The 18,742-nt window shown below is 42.4% G+C and overlaps 1 protein-coding gene across 1 annotated transcript; it reads left to right on the top strand.

The window, feature by feature from the left end:
• Positions 1–2,157: 2,157 nt before the first annotated feature.
• LOC101160310 (myosin heavy chain, fast skeletal muscle) lies at positions 2,158–18,369 on the top strand. Its single transcript, XM_004068512.5, has 40 exons — positions 2,158–2,292; positions 2,488–2,703; positions 4,602–4,745; positions 4,838–4,994; positions 5,084–5,111; positions 5,214–5,325; positions 5,406–5,498; positions 5,601–5,664; positions 5,752–5,850; positions 5,971–6,074; positions 6,655–6,793; positions 6,883–7,001; positions 8,211–8,360; positions 8,502–8,672; positions 8,746–9,052; positions 9,135–9,208; positions 9,286–9,373; positions 9,464–9,581; positions 9,660–9,783; positions 9,900–10,036; positions 10,119–10,374; positions 10,468–10,710; positions 10,802–10,978; positions 11,060–11,205; positions 11,279–11,369; positions 14,427–14,816; positions 14,894–15,020; positions 15,100–15,218; positions 15,309–15,505; positions 15,580–15,763; positions 15,831–15,996; positions 16,207–16,331; positions 16,419–16,727; positions 16,813–17,016; positions 17,088–17,213; positions 17,307–17,477; positions 17,570–17,674; positions 17,755–17,850; positions 17,968–18,099; positions 18,266–18,369. The coding sequence occupies exons 2-40, from the start codon at positions 2,500–2,502 to the stop codon at positions 18,284–18,286; spliced, it is 5,817 nt and encodes a 1,938-aa protein (XP_004068560.2). The 5' UTR covers positions 2,158–2,292; positions 2,488–2,499; the 3' UTR covers positions 18,287–18,369.
• Positions 18,370–18,742: the final 373 nt, after the last annotated feature.

Genomic DNA, 18,742 nt, shown 5'->3' with positions numbered 1-18,742 from the left:
TAACAGTTAGAAAGAAAATAAACTTCCTGACGTTCATTTATGTCACAGCCTTGTAGACTTCAACTCCAAAGTTTTAATTACATTACAAAAAAAAAAAACACAATCTGTAAAATGTACTTAAAAACAATTACAGTTTAAAAACTATAGAATAGTTATTAGGAATGGATTTTCATGCTGTTTGTTTCCATCCAATTGATGTGTATGTTACTTTGTAGGTTTGTTTCATCCTTTAACTGCCTTCCAGAGAAAAAAGGCACAAAGATCAAATAAATCAGAAATAAATCTGCTGTCCTGGTCACCTGACTGATAAAAGAAGACCGTTCTGGGAAGCAGAGAGTCTAAAATAAAGGCTCTGTGTTTAGATGGAAGCAAAAAGGTATATTACATGCGACACTGAGATTGTCAGAGCTAAAGCAAAAGGAGAAACTTTCGCGGTTGATTTTAGACAGAAATATTCAGGGTCCACTTAGAGATCGTTTGAAGGCTCCACTCACACTGGTTTATAATCTTCAGCTCAGCTGCTGCTTGTTGACAAATACAGAAACTGGGGATGCGTGTCCAACTTGATTAAAAAAACAATAAACCTCTTGAGCATGCAGCCTTTGGCTTCAGCTTCATTGTACGCCTGGTGCTATTTTTGAGGTTTGCCCAAATAAGACAGAAGATTTCAAAGCATCCGTCATGTAATGCAGCTTCCCTTAAGACAGAGAGCCATTATAACCTTGCATAACCACTTATGAATTTCTTGTGCACATTAACCAATGTAAGGTGATCCTTTCTCCAAAGAAAACAGTGCCTTAATGGGTGCAAGCTTACATTTGTAAATTGTTGTGGGGTTAATGTTCTTGGCCAAACAGCTTAAACCAAGAACTTCCATCAGTGACTCCATCTTATTCAGCATCTTCAGCTTTTCTTTTAAACCTCTGTTACAGTAACTTTAAGTTTGGTAAAAAAAAAAAAAGAAGAAAAAATTGTAAAGAAATCAAAGAAACAAGTATAAAAGATAGCATTCCAAATAAATCTTTAGGAAAAAAGTGCACAAAAAAAAGGCTGAGAATAGATTTATCTGATAGGTCATTCTAAAACTCTATAAAAAAAGAAGAAATGAGAATATTTTGCTCAGTCTCTTTTCAACCATTGTGGAAGAAGAGCTGCTGCCTATTTTTCCGCTGCTCCACATTTAGGAATTGTCTCCGTTGAGTTCAATAGCAGCTGTTAACATTGTCTTCATAGGTAATCCTCTGGCAGGAACACACGCCGTCCTTCTACTTTTTAATCATTTCTGACCCGTATGGACTGTGAAACTGTATATCACTGACCTTTAAAGTCTCACCAAAGCACAGCAAATGTCTACTGTTGTGCCAGAGAGCTTTAAAAAAGATGCATCAGTCACATCTTTGGACTGTGTGTATCTCCCGACCTACTCTGGAACTTCAGAATGAAAAAAACAGCTCCATATTTATGTTTTATCCACATGGGATTTTACAAAGAATGCAAAAGTGAACAGCAATTCTGAGGATGCCTCTATCAATCCTACATTATTGAAGAACAATGATTGCCAGTGATATTTCAGAACATAGAAAATAAATATAAATGTCCCATGTGATTTATTGATACTTAAGTATTCTTAATTCTGTCTTATGAAGTTATGAACTGGATAATGATCAATCAGGTAATGAAAATGGTTACGGTAGAACAGCAGTGGGATAATATAAGTTGGCTTCCTTCCACTCCCTTTCAAGCAATCCTTGATTTAATATCTAATTATCCTAAGTTTGATACGTCTTTGAATGAATGTATAATTCCTGATGGTATTGTTTTGTGCATTATTCTTGCTTTGATTGCTTAAAATGAACCATTTCAAATCAAATAACGTTTGAATGCTTTGGAATACACTTTAAACCTGTATTGCATGTTGTTCCTTATGCAACAATGGCACCCTATTAAAAAACAATGACAGCTGATGCGCTGCCATAGGACCAGACAACATGACCAAATACAGAAACATGCGGGTGATGGGTTCCCACCACACTGTATAAAAGGAACAAGAACCCCAGCTGAGGACAAGCATCCAGCAAAGGTAAGTATTCAGGCGCTATGGCAACAGGAATGTTGTCATTCCTCTCATGTCAAAGATAACTGAATGAAGCAAGAACTCAATAGATTTGCATTACAAATAGGCGGGTCTAGTAAATGATGCATTATGTGTTCATCTAAATGTGCTTTTTTTTTCAGAAGTCAACACTGAAGTCTACAGGACGACCTTTTCCTCTTCACCTGGTTTGCTCCACGGTAATCTCGCTCATAATACTGCCTCATGACCAGCATTTATGGATCTGACTGTTACAGAAAAATGCCTTTATGTCAAAGTCCATGCTTCCCACTTATTGTTAATGGAAGGCCATCTGTTTAACTGAAGTGAGATGAATTACTGAGACATTTTAGCTGCCAAAGTTGTAAACATTTTCCTTGTTTCTTCCCTTGCAGTAAAGGGTCATCATGAGTGGAGACGCAGAGATGGAGTGTTTTGGCCCGGCGGCCCCTTACCTCCGCAAGCCAGAAAGAGAAAGACTTGAAGCGCAAAACACCCCATTTGATGCTAAAACTGCCTATTTTGTGACTGAGCCCAGCGAGATGTTTCTTAAAGGAAAACTGGTGAAAAGAGAGGGAGGCAAGGCCACTGTGGAGACTCTGGACGGAAAGGTGAGACAGAAGTGAATGTGCTATGAGGCCTCTTAAACTATCTGGCATTAAAACGGTAAAATCTTTAGAGATTGATTTAACAGTGATTATTTTACCCAAAAACATATGTAACAAAGCAATTACAATATATTAAAATGTGCTATTTACTTGTTACTTCAGCTTTTCAACTGTGAAAACGTAGCAGCAGACAAATATAACTTTGTCTGAAAAAAGATTTAGAACAACACTCAGCTTTAAAATGCCACTCCGATCATAGTTTGAGGCATTTTCAAAGCGTTCCAGTGGTCTTGGATTATGATAATGCCGTTTTTAGCCAATTAAAAAAAACCTGTTGTTTTCTAGGACATAGTTTCTGCATAGCGGTAGTTTTTCCTAAGAAATTTGACTGTGACTCACCACAATTAAAAAAATAAATACTTAGAAATGTAACTTTCATCTTAATTTTCCTTTAATATGTCCTTCCTCAAAAAAATTCCAGAAACCATGTTAAAGACAAAAACACAATTTTTATTGTAATGGGTCTTTAAGAGCCCTTTTAGAGCATTAAACACAACAACAAAACTACTGAATACATGGACTTAAAATAATGTTTCATTTTAAGTTAAACACATGTTGTCACCATGTACTCGATGTCCGTTTTGATTTCTTTCCTTGATACTTACTGTGCCTGAAAAAGCATTAAAAACTAAAACTACATGAAACAGTGACTGATGCACAAATGAGGCAGGCTGTCAGAAGTCAGAACTCTGTCTCCAGAGTTCTAACCTTATAACATCTCCTATCAAGCCGAGCTCACACTTTCTGGATAACGCACACCTGACTCTCATTCACTGAATCAATCACAGCATTCTAAAGCTCTGCACTGAGCTTCACTCAGTGCACAGTTTGTGTCACACTAACATCTTTACCGAGCGTTACATCCAGGCCTGATTTTGGTTTCCTGCCCCTTTTCTGTTTCTGACTCCTTTGCCTGCCGCCTGCCCCGACTCTCGCCTGGATCCTGACTTCTCCTTTTTTCTCCTTTGATGCTCCAATACTTATTGTTGAACCCTGCCTGCCTGATTCCTATTTAGCTTTGTAGACTTTTAGCTTGGATGCAACCATCTGGCTATTTGTGTGACACAGTCACCCTTGTCACAACCACACACACCCACACAGACTCACCACAACCATACACCCTCGCCCCAACCACACACCCATACACACATGGGCAAGTAAGAGTAACAGAAGCAATGGGCGGTGGGAGGAAACCAAGGAAAAAACAGAACGCACACAAAAAGGTCCCCCATTGATAATCCTGCTTCAGGTCCCTCAGCCAGGACTTTAACCGCGGACCTTCCTGCTGTGAGGCAATAAACAATTTACCTTTCATTGTGCAAAATAGTTAATTACTGGTTATTAGTTAATTACCTATGCCAATTCTTAAATATTGTTATGTATTCTATCAGATTAGCTCGGATTTGCAGCTTTATCCCCTAAATGTAGTTTACCAATGTCTTTGTTTTGAGATGTTTGTACAGAACCATCACTGTCAAATGCGTGCATCTTCACTGGTTATTTTCAAATGGTCCCAAAGAAATGATCCATCAAATCATTTTTGACTCAACTGTAACTGTTTTTGTTAGTTGGCCTTCTCTAAAACAACAAAAGCTACATCTCAAGGGGTTAAAGACAAGAAGGCATGTTTTTTTTGTTAAATATTTTTTGTGTTTTCTAGGTTCTCAACAGTTCTATTTGTGTATATTGTTCTTTTTCTATAGTTGTTCAAAAAACCTATCGAACAAAGATGGTTTTTATCCTGCAGCTCAAAACTATAGGCTGCAGTATTACAAAATGATTTGTACAATTTAGAAAAGGATAAGGATATCTTGTGTTTGCCTCTTTAATCTCGACCTCAGACCCTCACAGTGAAGGAAGATGAAATCTTCCCCATGAACCCCCCAAAGTTTGACAAGATTGAGGACATGGCCATGATGACCCACCTCAATGAGCCTGCTGTGCTGTATAACCTCAAAGAGCGTTATGCAGCATGGATGATCTATGTGGGTTTGTTTCTGATCTTCACATCAGAGCCTTTAAATCCAGAGAACTGTTAAAAAATGTGCACTACAACTGATCATCTGTGACTCTACAGACCTACTCAGGATTATTCTGCGCCACTGTAAACCCCTACAAGTGGCTGCCAGTGTATGATTCAACTGTCGTCGCAGCGTACAGAGGAAAGAAGAGGATTGAAGCTCCACCCCACATCTTCTCCATCTCTGATAATGCCTATCAGTTCATGCTCCAAGGTACCAACTATTTCTAGGTCATTGGAAGAACAGCAGCCAAACTTTAGGATCAAAATATAACTATTGATCAACATTTCTTTTTCTCACAGACAGAGAAAACCAGTCCATCCTGATTACGTAAGAGACAAACCAAGTTTATTAAATAGATTGTGTCTGAAAAGCATTAAACGTTATGTTACAATTATTATTACTTTTTAATCTTAACACTCTCTAACCCAGCGGAGAATCTGGAGCAGGAAAAACTGTCAACACCAAACGTGTCATCCAGTACTTTGCGACAATCGCAGCAGGTGGAGGAAAGAAATCTGAGCCTGTTCCTGGCAAAATGCAGGTAAGTCAAGTTAATTCAAAAAGCGACATCAAATAAAAAACCTCCTAAAACTATTGCTGATGAAGTAGTTTCGCCTGCAGGGGACACTGGAAGATCAGATCATTGCAGCAAACCCACTGCTGGAAGCTTATGGCAACGCCAAGACTGTGAGAAATGACAATTCCTCAAGATTTGTGAGTCCTTTTTTTACCTTTTAATTTGAAATGGTTCCTTTTTTCAAAACCACAGACATATCAAAGGTTTATTTCCGTGTTTCTCCTGTTTCTCCTTGTCAGGGTAAATTTATCAGAATTCAGTTTGCGTCAACTGGAAAGCTTGCTTCTGCAGATGTTGAAACATGTAAGAGATTTTTCAGAGATTTCTAAAGTTGTGCATAAAATAAATTGTGTTTTTTCACTTGAAATGCCTCAAATTGAATCCAAATAGATCTGCTGGAGAAGTCTCGCGTGACATTCCAGCTGTCTGCTGAGAGGAGCTACCACATCTTCTACCAGCTCACAACAGGACACAAACCTGAACTAATAGGTGGGAGTTTGTGACTTCATTTGTCAGCTTCCAACTACAGTTTACAAAAATGCATGAACACATTCTTTGTGTAAAAAAGATGTATTAATATTGGAAAATGATTTGATTTTCTTACTTCAGAGGCACTCCTCATCACCACCAACCCGTATGACTATCCCATGATCAGCCATGGGGAAATCACAGTCAAAAGTATCAATGATATTGAAGAATTCATTGCAACTGATGTAAGGACAGACTTCTTGGTTCTTTTGTTATCAGACATGGGTTTATGTTTGACACATACCTGACATGTTTCGACGGACATTTTGCATCTTCGTCAGAGTCATCATCAGGTGGTTGCGTGTGACGTAAATAAAACAGTTGATTTTGACTGAGGCGGAGTCACCTGTCAAACTTTGACAGGCGCAGATGGATCATGGAGGCGGTGGAGATCCAAAAAGCGAGCCCACACTTCCATAAACCCGGATGAGGGGGCCTTACTGCTCTCTCAGACCTGCACCAGCATTCTCCAGAAGCAAACTGACATCACGGGGCGGACTCCACCTCAGTCACAATCAACAGTTTTTTTATACGTCACACGACCATTGGATGACGACTCTGACGAAGACGTCCATTGGAACATGTCTAGTATGTGTCAAACCTAAACCCGTGTCTGACAACAAAAGAACCAAGAATTCAGCTAACAACAACAGACACTATGAACTTTATTGAATGGATGTAAGGACTTGTTGAAAGGCCAGAGAGCATGCACAGTCTGTGAAACTTAATGAAAACTGTAGATTTGTTCTTTCTGGTGACACAAAGACTGCCATCGACATCCTGGGATTCACTGCAGAGGAGAAGTTTAGCATTTACAAGCTGACTGGAGCTGTGATGCATCATGGGAGCATGAAGTTCAAGCAGAAACAGCGGGAGGAGCAGGCTGAGCCTGATGGCACTGAAGGTATTTTATACTTTTTTGACAAGGATCAACTTGAAGGATTCTGTCTTAAGCAAGAGCTTCAAACTGAACCAGTTTTTTTCTTTTTTCAGTTGCAGACAAAATTGCGTACCTGATGGGCTTGAACTCAGCTGATTTGCTGAAGGCTCTTTGCTACCCAAGAGTCAAAGTGGGGAATGAGTTTGTGACGAAGGGTCAGACTGTTCCACAGGTGAAATGTTCTCCTGCAACCTAATGTTCTGAATCATGAGACATTTGATAGCCTCACCTCTCAGAGTACAGTGGGGTAAAAAAAAACTTTAGTCAGCCATCAACTGTGCAAGTTCTCCCACTTAAAAAGAGGAGAGAGGTCTGTAATTTTTATCATAGGGATACCTCAGCTATGAGTGACAAAATGAGAAAAGAAATCCAGAAAATCCCATTGTCTGATTGTTAAATAATTTATTAGTAAATTATGGTATAAAATAAGTATTTGGTCACCTACAAACAAGGAAGATTTCTGGCTGTCACAGACCTGTAACTTCTGAAGAGGATCCTCTGTCCTGCACTCGTTACCTGTATTAACGGAAACCTGTTTGAACTGGTTATCTATAGAAAGGACACCTGTCTGCAACCTCAAAAAGTCACACTCCAAACTCCACTATGGCCAAGACCAAAGAATGTCGTATGGTCAGATGAAACCAGAATAGAACTTTTGGTAAAAACATGTTGTGTTTGGAGGAGAAAGAATGCTGAGTTGCATCCAAAGAACACCACACCTATTGTAAAGCATGGGGGTGGAAGCCTCATGCTTTGGGGCTGTTTTTTAGCAAAGGGACCAGGCTCACTGATCTGTGTAAACGAAAGAATGAATGGGAACATGTATGGTTCAGATTTTGAGTGAAAACCTCCTTCAATCAGCATTGAAGATGAAACATGGCTGGGTCTTTCAGCATGAGAGCAATCCCAAACACACTAACCAGGTAATGAAGGAGTGGCTTCATAAGAACCATTTCAGGGTCCGGGAGTGGCCTAGCCAGTCCCCAAAGAAAATCTTTGGAGGGAGTTGAAAATCTGTGCTGCCAAGAGACAGTCCCAAAACATCACTGCTGTAGAGGAGATCTGCATGGAGGAAGACATATGGTAAATGTTTTACTGATGTCATAGCCAACAAAGGGTATAAAACAAAGTATAGAGCTGACCTTTTGTTATTGACCAAATACTTATTTTCCACCATAAATTACAACTAAATTAATAAAAACAATCGTACAATATGACTTTCTGCATTTTTTTTTCTAATTTTGTCTCTCATAGTTGAGATATACCTATCTCTCATCTTATTATGTAGGAGAACTGCACAATTGGTGGCTGAGTAAATACTTTTTTGCCCCACTCGAAAACCCTGATAACCCAATAATCCCTTTTGACCATTTCGTTGAAGGTCAACAATTCTGTGTCGGCTCTCTGCAAGTCTATCTATGAGAAAATGTTCTTGTGGATGGTCGTCAGAATCAATGAGATGCTGGATACCAAGCAGCCCAGAAGCTTCTTCATTGGTGTCTTGGACATTGCTGGCTTTGAAATCTTTGATGTGAGTGTGACCATCCATTACTTTCATGTGTATGTAAAATGTACAAAGGTCAAAAACAACATGTCTAGAATGTTTTCTTTCTGTTTAGTTGAATTCAAGTCTTTTCAAAGCCATAAACAGTCAAATGTATTTTCCTTCCAGCTCAACAGTTTGGAGCAGCTGTGCATCAACTTCACCAACGAAAAACTGCAACAGTTCTTCAACCATCACATGTTCGTCCTGGAGCAAGAAGAGTATAAAAAAGAGGGAATTGAATGGGAGTTCATTGACTTTGGCATGGACTTGGCTGCTTGCATTGAGCTTATTGAGAAGGTAAAGATCCAACAGACAATAAAACGTACAGAAAGTCAAACTTCTGCTGTTAAAAGTCATTTGATCTTTGCAGCCAATGGGCATCTTCTCCATCCTGGAAGAGGAGTGTATGTTCCCAAAGGCAACAGACATTACCTTCAAGAGCAAACTGTATGACCAGCATCTAGGGAAAACTGCTTCATTCCAGAAACCCAAACCAACCAAAGGCAAAGCTGAGGCCCATTTCTCTCTGGTCCACTATGCTGGCACTGTCGACTATAATGTCATTGGCTGGCTGGACAAGAACAAGGACCCTCTGAACGACTCTGTGGTCCAGCTCTACCAGAAGGCTTCGTCCAAACTCCTGGCTCACCTTTATGCAACACATGCCTCTGTTGATGGTTTGTGCTTTGAAGTTTCTTTCTTGTTTTCTGTTTGATCAGTTTGTGAGTTAAATGTGTTTTTTGCTTTTGTCGCCCACAGCTGAGAGTGGAGGTGGAAAGAAAGGTGCAAAGAAGAAGGGTGGCTCATTCCAGACAGTGTCTGCATTGTTCAGGGTAAGCTCTAAGGATGGTTTTCAACATGTTTGGGAAGAACTAAAAGCTTCATTAGCTCATTTAATTCACTTCTACAGGAGAATCTGGGCAAGTTGATGACTAACTTGAGGAGCACTCATCCACATTTTGTGCGCTGTTTGATTCCAAATGAATCAAAGACTCCAGGTTTGAATCATAATAATAATTTCTTTCTGATTTTAGGCAAAGGAAACTGCTGCAAAAATTCACTAAGGCTGATGTGAGTTTGTCTTTAAGGTCTCATGGAGAACTTCCTGGTCATCCACCAGCTGAGGTGCAACGGCGTGCTGGAGGGCATCAGGATCTGTAGGAAAGGCTTCCCAAGCAGAATCCTTTATGGTGACTTCAAGCAGAGGTAGCAAAACTTTTCATTTAGGGACTGACTTAAACTGCCGAATGAGATCAGTTGAATGAATAAAATCTTCTCCTTCAGATACAAAGTATTGAATGCCAGCGTCATTCCTGAGGGACAATTTATTGACAACAAAAAGGCCTCAGAGAAACTCTTGGGCTCTATTGATGTTGACCACACGCAGTACAAGTTTGGACACACAAAGGTAATAGCAACTGTTCTGGTTTTGTTTGATCAATTCATGGAGTCTTACTAGTTTTTTTAAACTGATTGTTAACCTTACTATTACGTTATACTAAATCTGACCTTAAATATTTTAAGGTGTTCTTCAAAGCTGGTTTGCTTGGTCTCTTGGAGGAATTGCGAGACGAAAAACTTGCTAAACTGGTCACAATGACTCAGGCTGTCTGCAGAGGTTTTCTCAGTAGGACAGAATATGTTAAGATGATCAAACGCAGGTACAGATATTACTTAAGTTTTTGTTTTTTTAATTAAAGGTTTGACTTAAAAACTCAGATAATTCTTCTTTTTTTTAACCAGGGAAGCGATTTACTCCATCCAGTACAACATCCGCGCTTTCATGAATGTCAAAACCTGGCCGTGGATGAAACTGTATTTCAAGATCAAGCCTCTGCTGAAGAGCGCAGAGACTGAGAAAGAAATGGCTCAGATGAAAGAAACATTTGAGAAGAATAAAGAAGATCTAGCAAAGGCTCTGGCTAAGAAGAAAGAGCTGGAGGAGAAGATGGTTTCTCTGCTCCAGGAGAAGAATGACCTGCTGTTACAAGTGCAGTCTGTGAGTTTGTCTGAACAATGCTCCAATATTGGGGTTTTTATTATCCATACTCTGACTGAATTAATAAAGAATCATCCTTGCATTTAACTGTAGGAGGGTGAAAATCTTACTGATGCAGAGGAAAGGTGTGAGGGGCTCATTAAAGCCAAAATACAGCTGGAGGCAAAGCTCAAAGAGACTACAGAGAGACTGGAGGATGAGGAGGAGATCAATGCTGAGCTGACTGCAAAGAAGAGAAAGCTGGAGGATGAGTGCTCCGAGTTAAAGAAGGACATTGATGACTTGGAGCTCACTCTGGCCAAAGTGGAAAAGGAGAAACATGCCACTGAGAACAAGGTTTGAATCTCATCTCTGATGAAACTTTTTCTTATGGTATTTCTGTCTAAAGAAAACCACCATATACATCTGTTTGTGTTAACTTCTACAGGTCAAGAACCTCACAGAGGAAATGGCTTCTCAGGATGAGACCATTGCCAAACTGACAAAAGAGAAGAAGGCCCTCCAAGAGGCCCATCAGCAGACTCTGGATGATCTGCAGGCAGAGGAAGACAAAGTCAACACTCTGACAAAGGCCAAGACCAAGCTGGAGCAACAAGTGGATGATGTGAGTCTTAGGACTTCTGAGTGTCATCTTTATGTTAGTAAACCTGTAAACCCATTTGTGGATTTGGATTTCTCCCAACAGCTTGAAGGTTCATTGGAGCAAGAAAAGAAGCTCCGCATGGACCTTGAGCGAGCTAAAAGGAAGCTTGAAGGAGATCTGAAACTGGCCCAGGAATCCATAATGGACCTGGAAAATGACAAGCAGCAGTCTGAGGAGAAAATTAAGAAGTAAGGTTTGATTGATAGTTGATAGCAGAAACAGAAGCTCTTAAATAAGACTGGAACCCCTCTTCTCCTCTAGAAAGGACTTTGAGACAAGCCAGCTCCTGAGCAAGATCGAGGACGAGCAGTCTCTGGGAATTCAACTACAGAAGAAGATAAAGGAGCTTCAGGTACATTAGATGCTTTGGCTTTCTGAGAGCAGGTTTAACTTAGAGTCATGATTTTCACTGAGGTGACTCAATGGAGGTCCTAGAACCTCAAGAGTTTCTGAAAATTAAGTGGTAGGGATTGTAAAACCCAGTCCTTTCTACAACATTGAAATCTGTAGTAATCCAGTGCCTGTTGTGATAGAGCAGCTGACAATCAGGGAAAGACCAGATGACAGCTTGGACAGACAGCTGGCTGGAGGGAATAGACCCCAATGGGGCCAGTGTGGGTTAGCAACACACTCTGGCAGGGTCCAGCGCTAGCGAGCGTTTCTAGGTCCACCCACCATTGCAACGAGCAATGGTGGTGGAGCAGCATCAGCACCTGGGCCTAATGGTATTCCTTACAGTCTCTATAAGAACACCCCCAGAGTCCTTTATTATCTCTGGAGGCTGATGAAGGAGGTGTGGAAAAAGGTAGTAATTCCAAAAGCATGGAGAAGAGCAGGGGGGATCCTGATTCACAAAGAAAAAGACATGTCAGCCATTAGCCAGTTCTGCCAGATCCGCCTCTTGAATGTAGAGGGGAAGATTTTCTTCAGTGTCCTTGCCCAAATGCTCTCAACGTTTCTGCAGGGAAACAACTTTGTTGACACATCTGTACAGAAGGCTGGAGTTCAAGGGATATTCAGGATCCCTGGAGCACGCCAACATCATCTGGCACCAGATACAAACTGCCAAAAAGAAAAGGAGAGACCTACATGTGGTGTTCTTAGACCTAGCTAATGCGTTTGGCTCAGTCCCGCACAACATCCTGTGGACAGCTTTTAACAATTTCAGCGTGGCACTCCAAATCACGGAGTAAGTCAGGGGCTACTTTCACAATCTCCAGTTTTGTGTAAAACATGAGAACACCACTACGGCTTAGAAGCACCCTGAAATTGGTATCATGGCAGGTTGTACAATCTCCCCTCGGGCATTCATTACGGCAATGGAGCTGGTATTACGGGCATCTCGATGGGTAGTGGGAGGTGAGACGTTTAACAGTGGCCTGCGTCTTCCACCAATAAGAGCTCATATGGATGACATGACTATTATCACTACAACAAAACCATGAACTAAACCATTGCTTCAGAAACTGCAGGAGAACATTTAATTGCAGCAAATGGAATTTAAGCCAGCCAAGTCGCGTACCATCTCTATCTTTAAAGGCCAGTTAGTAGGGGAGCAGTTCTACATCATAAGGGCAGGGATGCCCAGTTTAGTTTAGTCTGTTTAATTTGTTCAGTTTAGAATTTCCCTACGTATTTATGATCCTTTCGATTTTATGTTTTCTTTACAATTACCGACACAAAGCACATTGAGACGACTGTTGTTGTGATTTTGGGCATTACAAATAAAATTGAATTGAAATGAATTGAAAATATCAGTGATCAACCAATTCCAACAATCCTGGAGAAACTCATTAAGAGCCTGAGGCAATGGTATAATGCAGATCTAAGGGACAACCAGCAAGTCAAGCAATTCTGGCAAAACATGGCCAGCTGCCTGAAGAAAATTAACAAAACGTCATTCCCAGGAAAACTGAAGCTCTGATGCTATGAGTTTGGGCTACTACCCAGACTCATGTGGGCCTTAAATATGTGCGAAGTCTCAATTAGCCATGTCCACCGTCTGGAAAGGCTGGTGAACTCTTACCTAAGGAAGTGGCTTAGAGTTCCCAACTGCCTCACCAGTCTCTAGCCTTGTTGAGGAATTTTAGTGCGCCAAGGTGAGGCTTGACATGTCACTCTCTGACTCCTGAGACCCGGTTATGAGAAGTTCAGCTTCTAGCAAAAAGAAATAAGTTGACCCTGCTGTAGCGGTGCTGCAGGCCTAGTCTGCCTTGCGCCATCGCGACATGGTGGACCATGTCCAACCAGGCAGAGGAGGCTTTAGTTTTGGGGTGGTCAAACCTCTCTGGCAAAAGGCATCTGCAGCGTAACGTCAAAACATAATGGTAGAGGAGGTGCGTCAACTGAAAGAAGCAGGCAGACGCTCCAAAGCCATCGCGCAAGCAAAACAAGGCAGATGAGTAAAGTGGGAGGGAGTTGAAAGGAGGAAACTTTAGAGCATGGAATCCAATAGGCTGAGTTTTATTGTCCGAGCCACCTACGTGTGCTGCCCTCTCCCACACACCTTGAGAAAGATCCATCCTGCACCCTTTGCTCAGCAACTGCAAGACTAGAGCACATCTTGGTGTGCCAGCCTCCATTTCCTCACATGGAGACTCAACCAGGTCTCGAGATGTCTTGCCAATACACTTGAGTGCAAAAGGGTATTTATCAATGCCCAATCCATCAGCAGCCGGGATGTGTGCCGACACCAACCACCATTTGTCCGGGAAGGGAAGACGCCAAGGAGTAATCCCTCCCACCCTGAGCTGACCCCTCTGAATGCAGCCAGGGACTGGCAAATGCGAGTCGACCTAAACCAGAGGCTTATCTTCCCCTCGGAGATTGCAGCAACCACTCTGCGCCCAGACCCTGTCCTCTGGTCTATTCGTACCGACTTAACTACATCAAAGACCTGACAGTTCCCAGGGAGAACTCCTTTGACAAAGCTTATTGAGTGAAAGAATCTACCCTATTCCAACTTAGCAGCTGAGGCAGAGGAAAGAGGCTGGAAAATCAGGGTGCGCCCAGTGGAGGTGGGATTTGTCGCCAATTATGACTATTAAGCTCCTCAGACAGGTTGGAGTCAGAGGACAGGCACACAGACTGGCTATCAAAGACCTGACCAACACCTCTGAGAGGAGGAGCCATTGGCTGTGGCTGAGGAGAAGTGAAATCACATGGACAAAAATGACCTACTAACAGCGAGACACACTCCCAGTCTTGATCAACCTGTGGTGGGCCTACCTCAGAGGAGAGTGTTTTGTGATGACTGGCCGAGAGGTAAGATGGTAAGATACACAACGGATTACGTGTCTCACAGGCGAAATTTAATGGAAGTCCAAGAACCTCAAGAGTTTCTGAAAGTTAAAGTAGTAAAATGTCAGGTACTGTATCACCTAGTCCTTTCTACAACATTTGTTTTTAGGCTCGTATTGAGGAGCTGGAGGAAGAGATTGAAGCAGAGCGAGCTGCTCGGGCCAAAGTGGAGAAGCAGAGGTCGGATCTCTCCAGAGAACTGGAGGAGATCAGCGAGCGCCTAGAAGAAGCTGGAGGAGCAACTGCAGTTCAGATCGAGATGAACAAGAAGCGCGAGGCTGAGTTTCAGAAGCTGCGGCGGGATCTTGAAGAGGCCACCCTGCAGCACGAAGCCACAGCAGCAGCTCTACGCAAGAAGCAGGCTGACAGTGTGGCCGAGCTGGGAGAGCAGATCGACAACCTCCAGAGAGTCAAACAAAAGCTGGAGAAAGAAAAAAGTGAATACAAGATGGAGATTGATGACCTCAGCAGCAACATGGAGGCTATTGCCAAGGCAAAGGTGACAACATTAAAGTTTTTCTTCAGGTAAATTGAACTGTAGTTCTGTGGTATTCTAAACTTCCTTTTGTATTTCAGGGTAACCTGGAAAAAATGTGCAGGACCTTGGAGGATCAGCTGAGTGAGCTGAAATCCAAGAACGATGAGAACGTTCGTCAATTAAATGACATCAGTGGACAAAAGGCTCGATTTCAGACTGAAAATGGTACAGACTTCACTTTCCTATAAGGATCTTTTAAATGTTTTTTTTTTCTCAAATCTAAAGTCACCATTGCATCAAACAGGAGAATTTAGTCGTCAGCTGGAGGAGAAGGAAGCGCTCGTGTCTCAACTGACCAGAGGAAAGCAGGCTTTTACGCAGCAGATTGAAGAGTTGAAGAGGCACATCGAGGAGGAAGTGAAGGTAAAAGTCCTGAGAAACAGAAACACAAAAAGGAAAGCAAAGGCTCAGAGGACCATCAGTGTTAAACTGGGATTCTCGTTTGGCTTGTAGGCTAAGAACGCTCTGGCTCATGCTGTCCAGTCAGCTCGTCATGACTGTGATCTGCTCAGAGAGCAGTATGAGGAGGAGCAGGAGGCTAAATCTGAGCTGCAGCGCGGCATGTCCAAGGCGAACAGTGAGGTGGCTCAATGGAGAACCAAATATGAGACTGACGCCATTCAGCGCACTGAGGAGCTGGAGGACTCAAAGTCAGTCTAAGTTTGACTTTTGTCTGCTTCTGATTGCTACTAAAAACATAATAAATTATCTCTATTTTTCACAGGAAAAAGCTGGCCCAGCGTCTTCAGGATGCTGAGGAATGCATCGAGGCTGTCAATGCAAAATGCGCCTCTCTAGAAAAGACTAAACAGAGGCTTCAGGCTGAAGTGGAGGACCTGATGACCGATGTAGAGAGAGCTAATGCTCTGGCTGCCAGCCTGGACAAGAAGCAGAGAAACTTTGATAAGGTACAGTCTCTTTTTGAAAAATGTCAAGAAATTATTAAAAATAAACACATCTACTCTGTGTGTAAAGGTTCTTGCAGAGTGGAAGCAAAAGTATGAGGAGAGCCAAGCAGAGCTGGAAGGAGCTCAAAAAGAAGCTCGCTCCCTCAGCACTGAGATGTTTAAGCTGAAAAATTCATATGAAGAATGCTTGGACCAGCTGGAGACACTGAAGAGAGAAAACAAAAACCTGCAACGTAAACAAATGTCGACAAACACAAACAAACAGATTGTTAGATTGATCTAAACTTGTCAAAATGCATTGTTTTGTTTAGTTTACCATTTTTCCAATGAAACAGTGGCCCCTTTTGGTCCAATCAATGTATGACTATGTAGTTTTAAACATGGTAATATATCATTTAATGAGACAACTGTGCTCACATTAAAACTTTCCTATTTTATTACAGAGGAGATCTCAGACTTAACAGAACAAATAAGTGAGAGTGGAAAGAACATACATGAGCTGGAAAAGGCTAAAAAGACGGTGGAGACTGAGAAATCAGAAATCCAAACATCTCTGGAGGAGGCAGAGGTATGGATTAATGATAATAACAATTTATACCACCCTGATGTAAGTGAAGATGCACCAATAAATTTACCGTATCTACTTTTCGTTGAGGCTACGCTGGAGCACGAGGAGTCCAAGATTCTCCGTGTTCAGCTTGAGCTCACCCAAGTTAAGGGTGAAATCGACAGGAAACTTGCAGAAAAGGACGAGGAGATCGAGCAGATCAAGAGGAATAGCCAGAGGGTGATTGAGTCCATGCAGAGCTCTCTGGATGCTGAACTCAGGAGCAGGAATGATGCCTTGAGAATCAAGAAGAAGATGGAAGGAGACCTCAACGAGATGGAAATTCAACTCAGCCACGCCAACCGGCAGGCCGCCGAAGCCCAGAAACAGCTGAGAAATGTGCAGGGACACCTCAAGGTACTGCACTGAGAGGATTTCTCATGCAGCCTTCTGATATGCAAAGGAGCCTAACATGAAACATCTGGTTGTATCTTCACCGTAGGACACCCAGCTCCATCTTGATGATGCCATCAGAGGCCAAGAAGACATGAGAGAGCAGGCTGCAATGGTGGAGCGCAGGAACAACCTGATGATGGCTGAGATCGAGGAGCTGAGAGCTGCTCTGGAGCAGACTGAGAGGAGCCGCAAAGTGGCTGAACAGGAGCTTGTTGATGCCAGTGAGCGTGTGGGACTGCTGCACTCTCAGGTGACCATCACAAAAGCACAGACGATGAAGGTTCAGACCGAAAAGCTGAAATAACACCCATCTTCTGACAGAACACCAGCCTCATCAACACCAAGAAGAAGCTGGAGGCTGACCTGGTTCAGATTCAAGGCGAGGTGGAAGATGCTGTCCAGGAAGCAAGAAATGCTGAAGAAAAAGCAAAGAAGGCAATCACTGACGTGAGTCACCTGTTCCCTCATCTGTGTGACAAAGACTTGTTTCACCAAAACAGCAGCAGGCCTGATCAATGAGAGCAATCACTGATGTTTCAGGCTGCCATGATGGCAGAAGAGCTGAAGAAGGAGCAGGACACCAGTGCTCATTTGGAGAGGATGAAGAAGAACCTGGAGGTGACTGTGAAGGACCTGCAGCACCGCCTTGATGAAGCTGAAAATCTGGCCATGAAAGGGGGCAAGAAACAGCTCCAGAAACTGGAGGCTCGGGTAAAAACACATCTTTGTTTAGTGCTGTCAGTTTTGCTAGTCACAGCCTCTACTCAGGAGTGGGCGGTCATGGCTGTCCTGTGTTCTTCTAGGTGCGTGAGCTCGAGAGTGAAGTTGAATCTGAGCAGCGCAGAGGAGCAGATGCAATTAAAGGCGTCCGGAAATATGAGAGAAGAGTAAAGGAGCTCACCTACCAGGTAAGAAGCAGACGTCTCCTCTTTTAAGCCATTTTTAAAGATGTACAAAATAAAAAGGCTTAATGAAATTCAAAATTCAGACGGAGGAGGACAAGAAGAACGTTGCCAGACTTCAGGATCTGGTGGACAAACTGCAGTTGAAAGTGAAGGCCTACAAGCGACAGGCTGAGGAGACTGTACGTTGTTTCAGCTCATGTTCCTGCTGCAGTATTAACACACATATTTCCTTTCTGTTGAAATCTGCTTGATGGAGCTAGAGTTCTGTATCCCACTTTTGCTGTATTTCCTCTCAGGAGGAGCAGGCCAACACTCACCTGACCAGGTACAGGAAGGTGCAGCACGAGCTGGAAGAAGCCCAGGAGCGCGCTGACATCGCTGAATCACAGGTCAACAAACTGAGGACCAGGAGCCGGGAAATTGGAAAAGTAAGTAACTTTGATGTGTTTAACCACCAAGTTTATCTCATGTACCACTAATGTTTGGCTTCCAACTTCAAATGTACTGAAATCAATCAAAACTCTGAAGAATGACTGGACTTCACTGCTTATGGTCAGAACCGAAGCTCCTTCATGTATTTCTTTTCTGTTTCAGGCAAAGGAGGCAGAAGAATGAGAATAAATGTTTATTGGAGATCAAATGAGAATCATAAAATATGACTTTTCATTATTAACTCCTAATAAAGGATTTCAACTTGCTGTCAGTAGTCAATCATTTATTTTCATTTGAAGTCTTGTCCTTAAAAAATGTTCCGTAAAAATCTATCATATAGCCAGAACCCCCCTTTCGGGCTCACGGGGCTGTCGGAGCCTATTATAAATATAAATATTAAATATTTATTCAAGTCTCTGGATGCTGTGGGAGTGTCTTGGTTGACACGTCTCTGCAGCATTGGAACTGTGCCACTGGACTGGCAGACAGGGGTGATGGTTCCCCTCTTTAAGAAAAGGGACTGGAGGGTGTGTTCTAACTACCGGGGAATCACTCCTCAGCCTCCCAGGGAAAGTCTATGCCAGGGTCCCTGTGCCTGGGATCACTCCTTCCCTGGCTCTGGGACGGGGCGGGGCAACC

This window comes from Oryzias latipes, chromosome 5, assembly GCF_053564925.1.
Source record: "Oryzias latipes strain Hd-rR chromosome 5, Olatipes_Hd-rR_3.1".
Taxonomy (NCBI): domain Eukaryota; kingdom Metazoa; phylum Chordata; class Actinopteri; order Beloniformes; family Adrianichthyidae; genus Oryzias; species Oryzias latipes.
Note: the sequence above shows the minus strand (reverse complement) of the source record. Positions and strands in the feature narration are given on the sequence as shown.

What these genes read in the sequence shown, in the direction of transcription:
- LOC101160310 (XM_004068512.5), top strand. Translation starts at nt 2,500, where the DNA reads ATGAGTGGAGACGCAGAGATGGAGTGTTTTGGCCCGGCGGCCCCTTAC. An exon ending in AACCAGTCCATCCTGATTAC is followed by an intron (nt 5,112 to 5,213) that starts GTAAGAGACAAA and finishes TCTCTAACCCAG; the next exon opens with CGGAGAATCTGGAGCAGGAA. An exon ending in ATGTGCAGGGACACCTCAAG is followed by an intron (nt 16,728 to 16,812) that starts GTACTGCACTGA and finishes TCTTCACCGTAG; the next exon opens with GACACCCAGCTCCATCTTGA.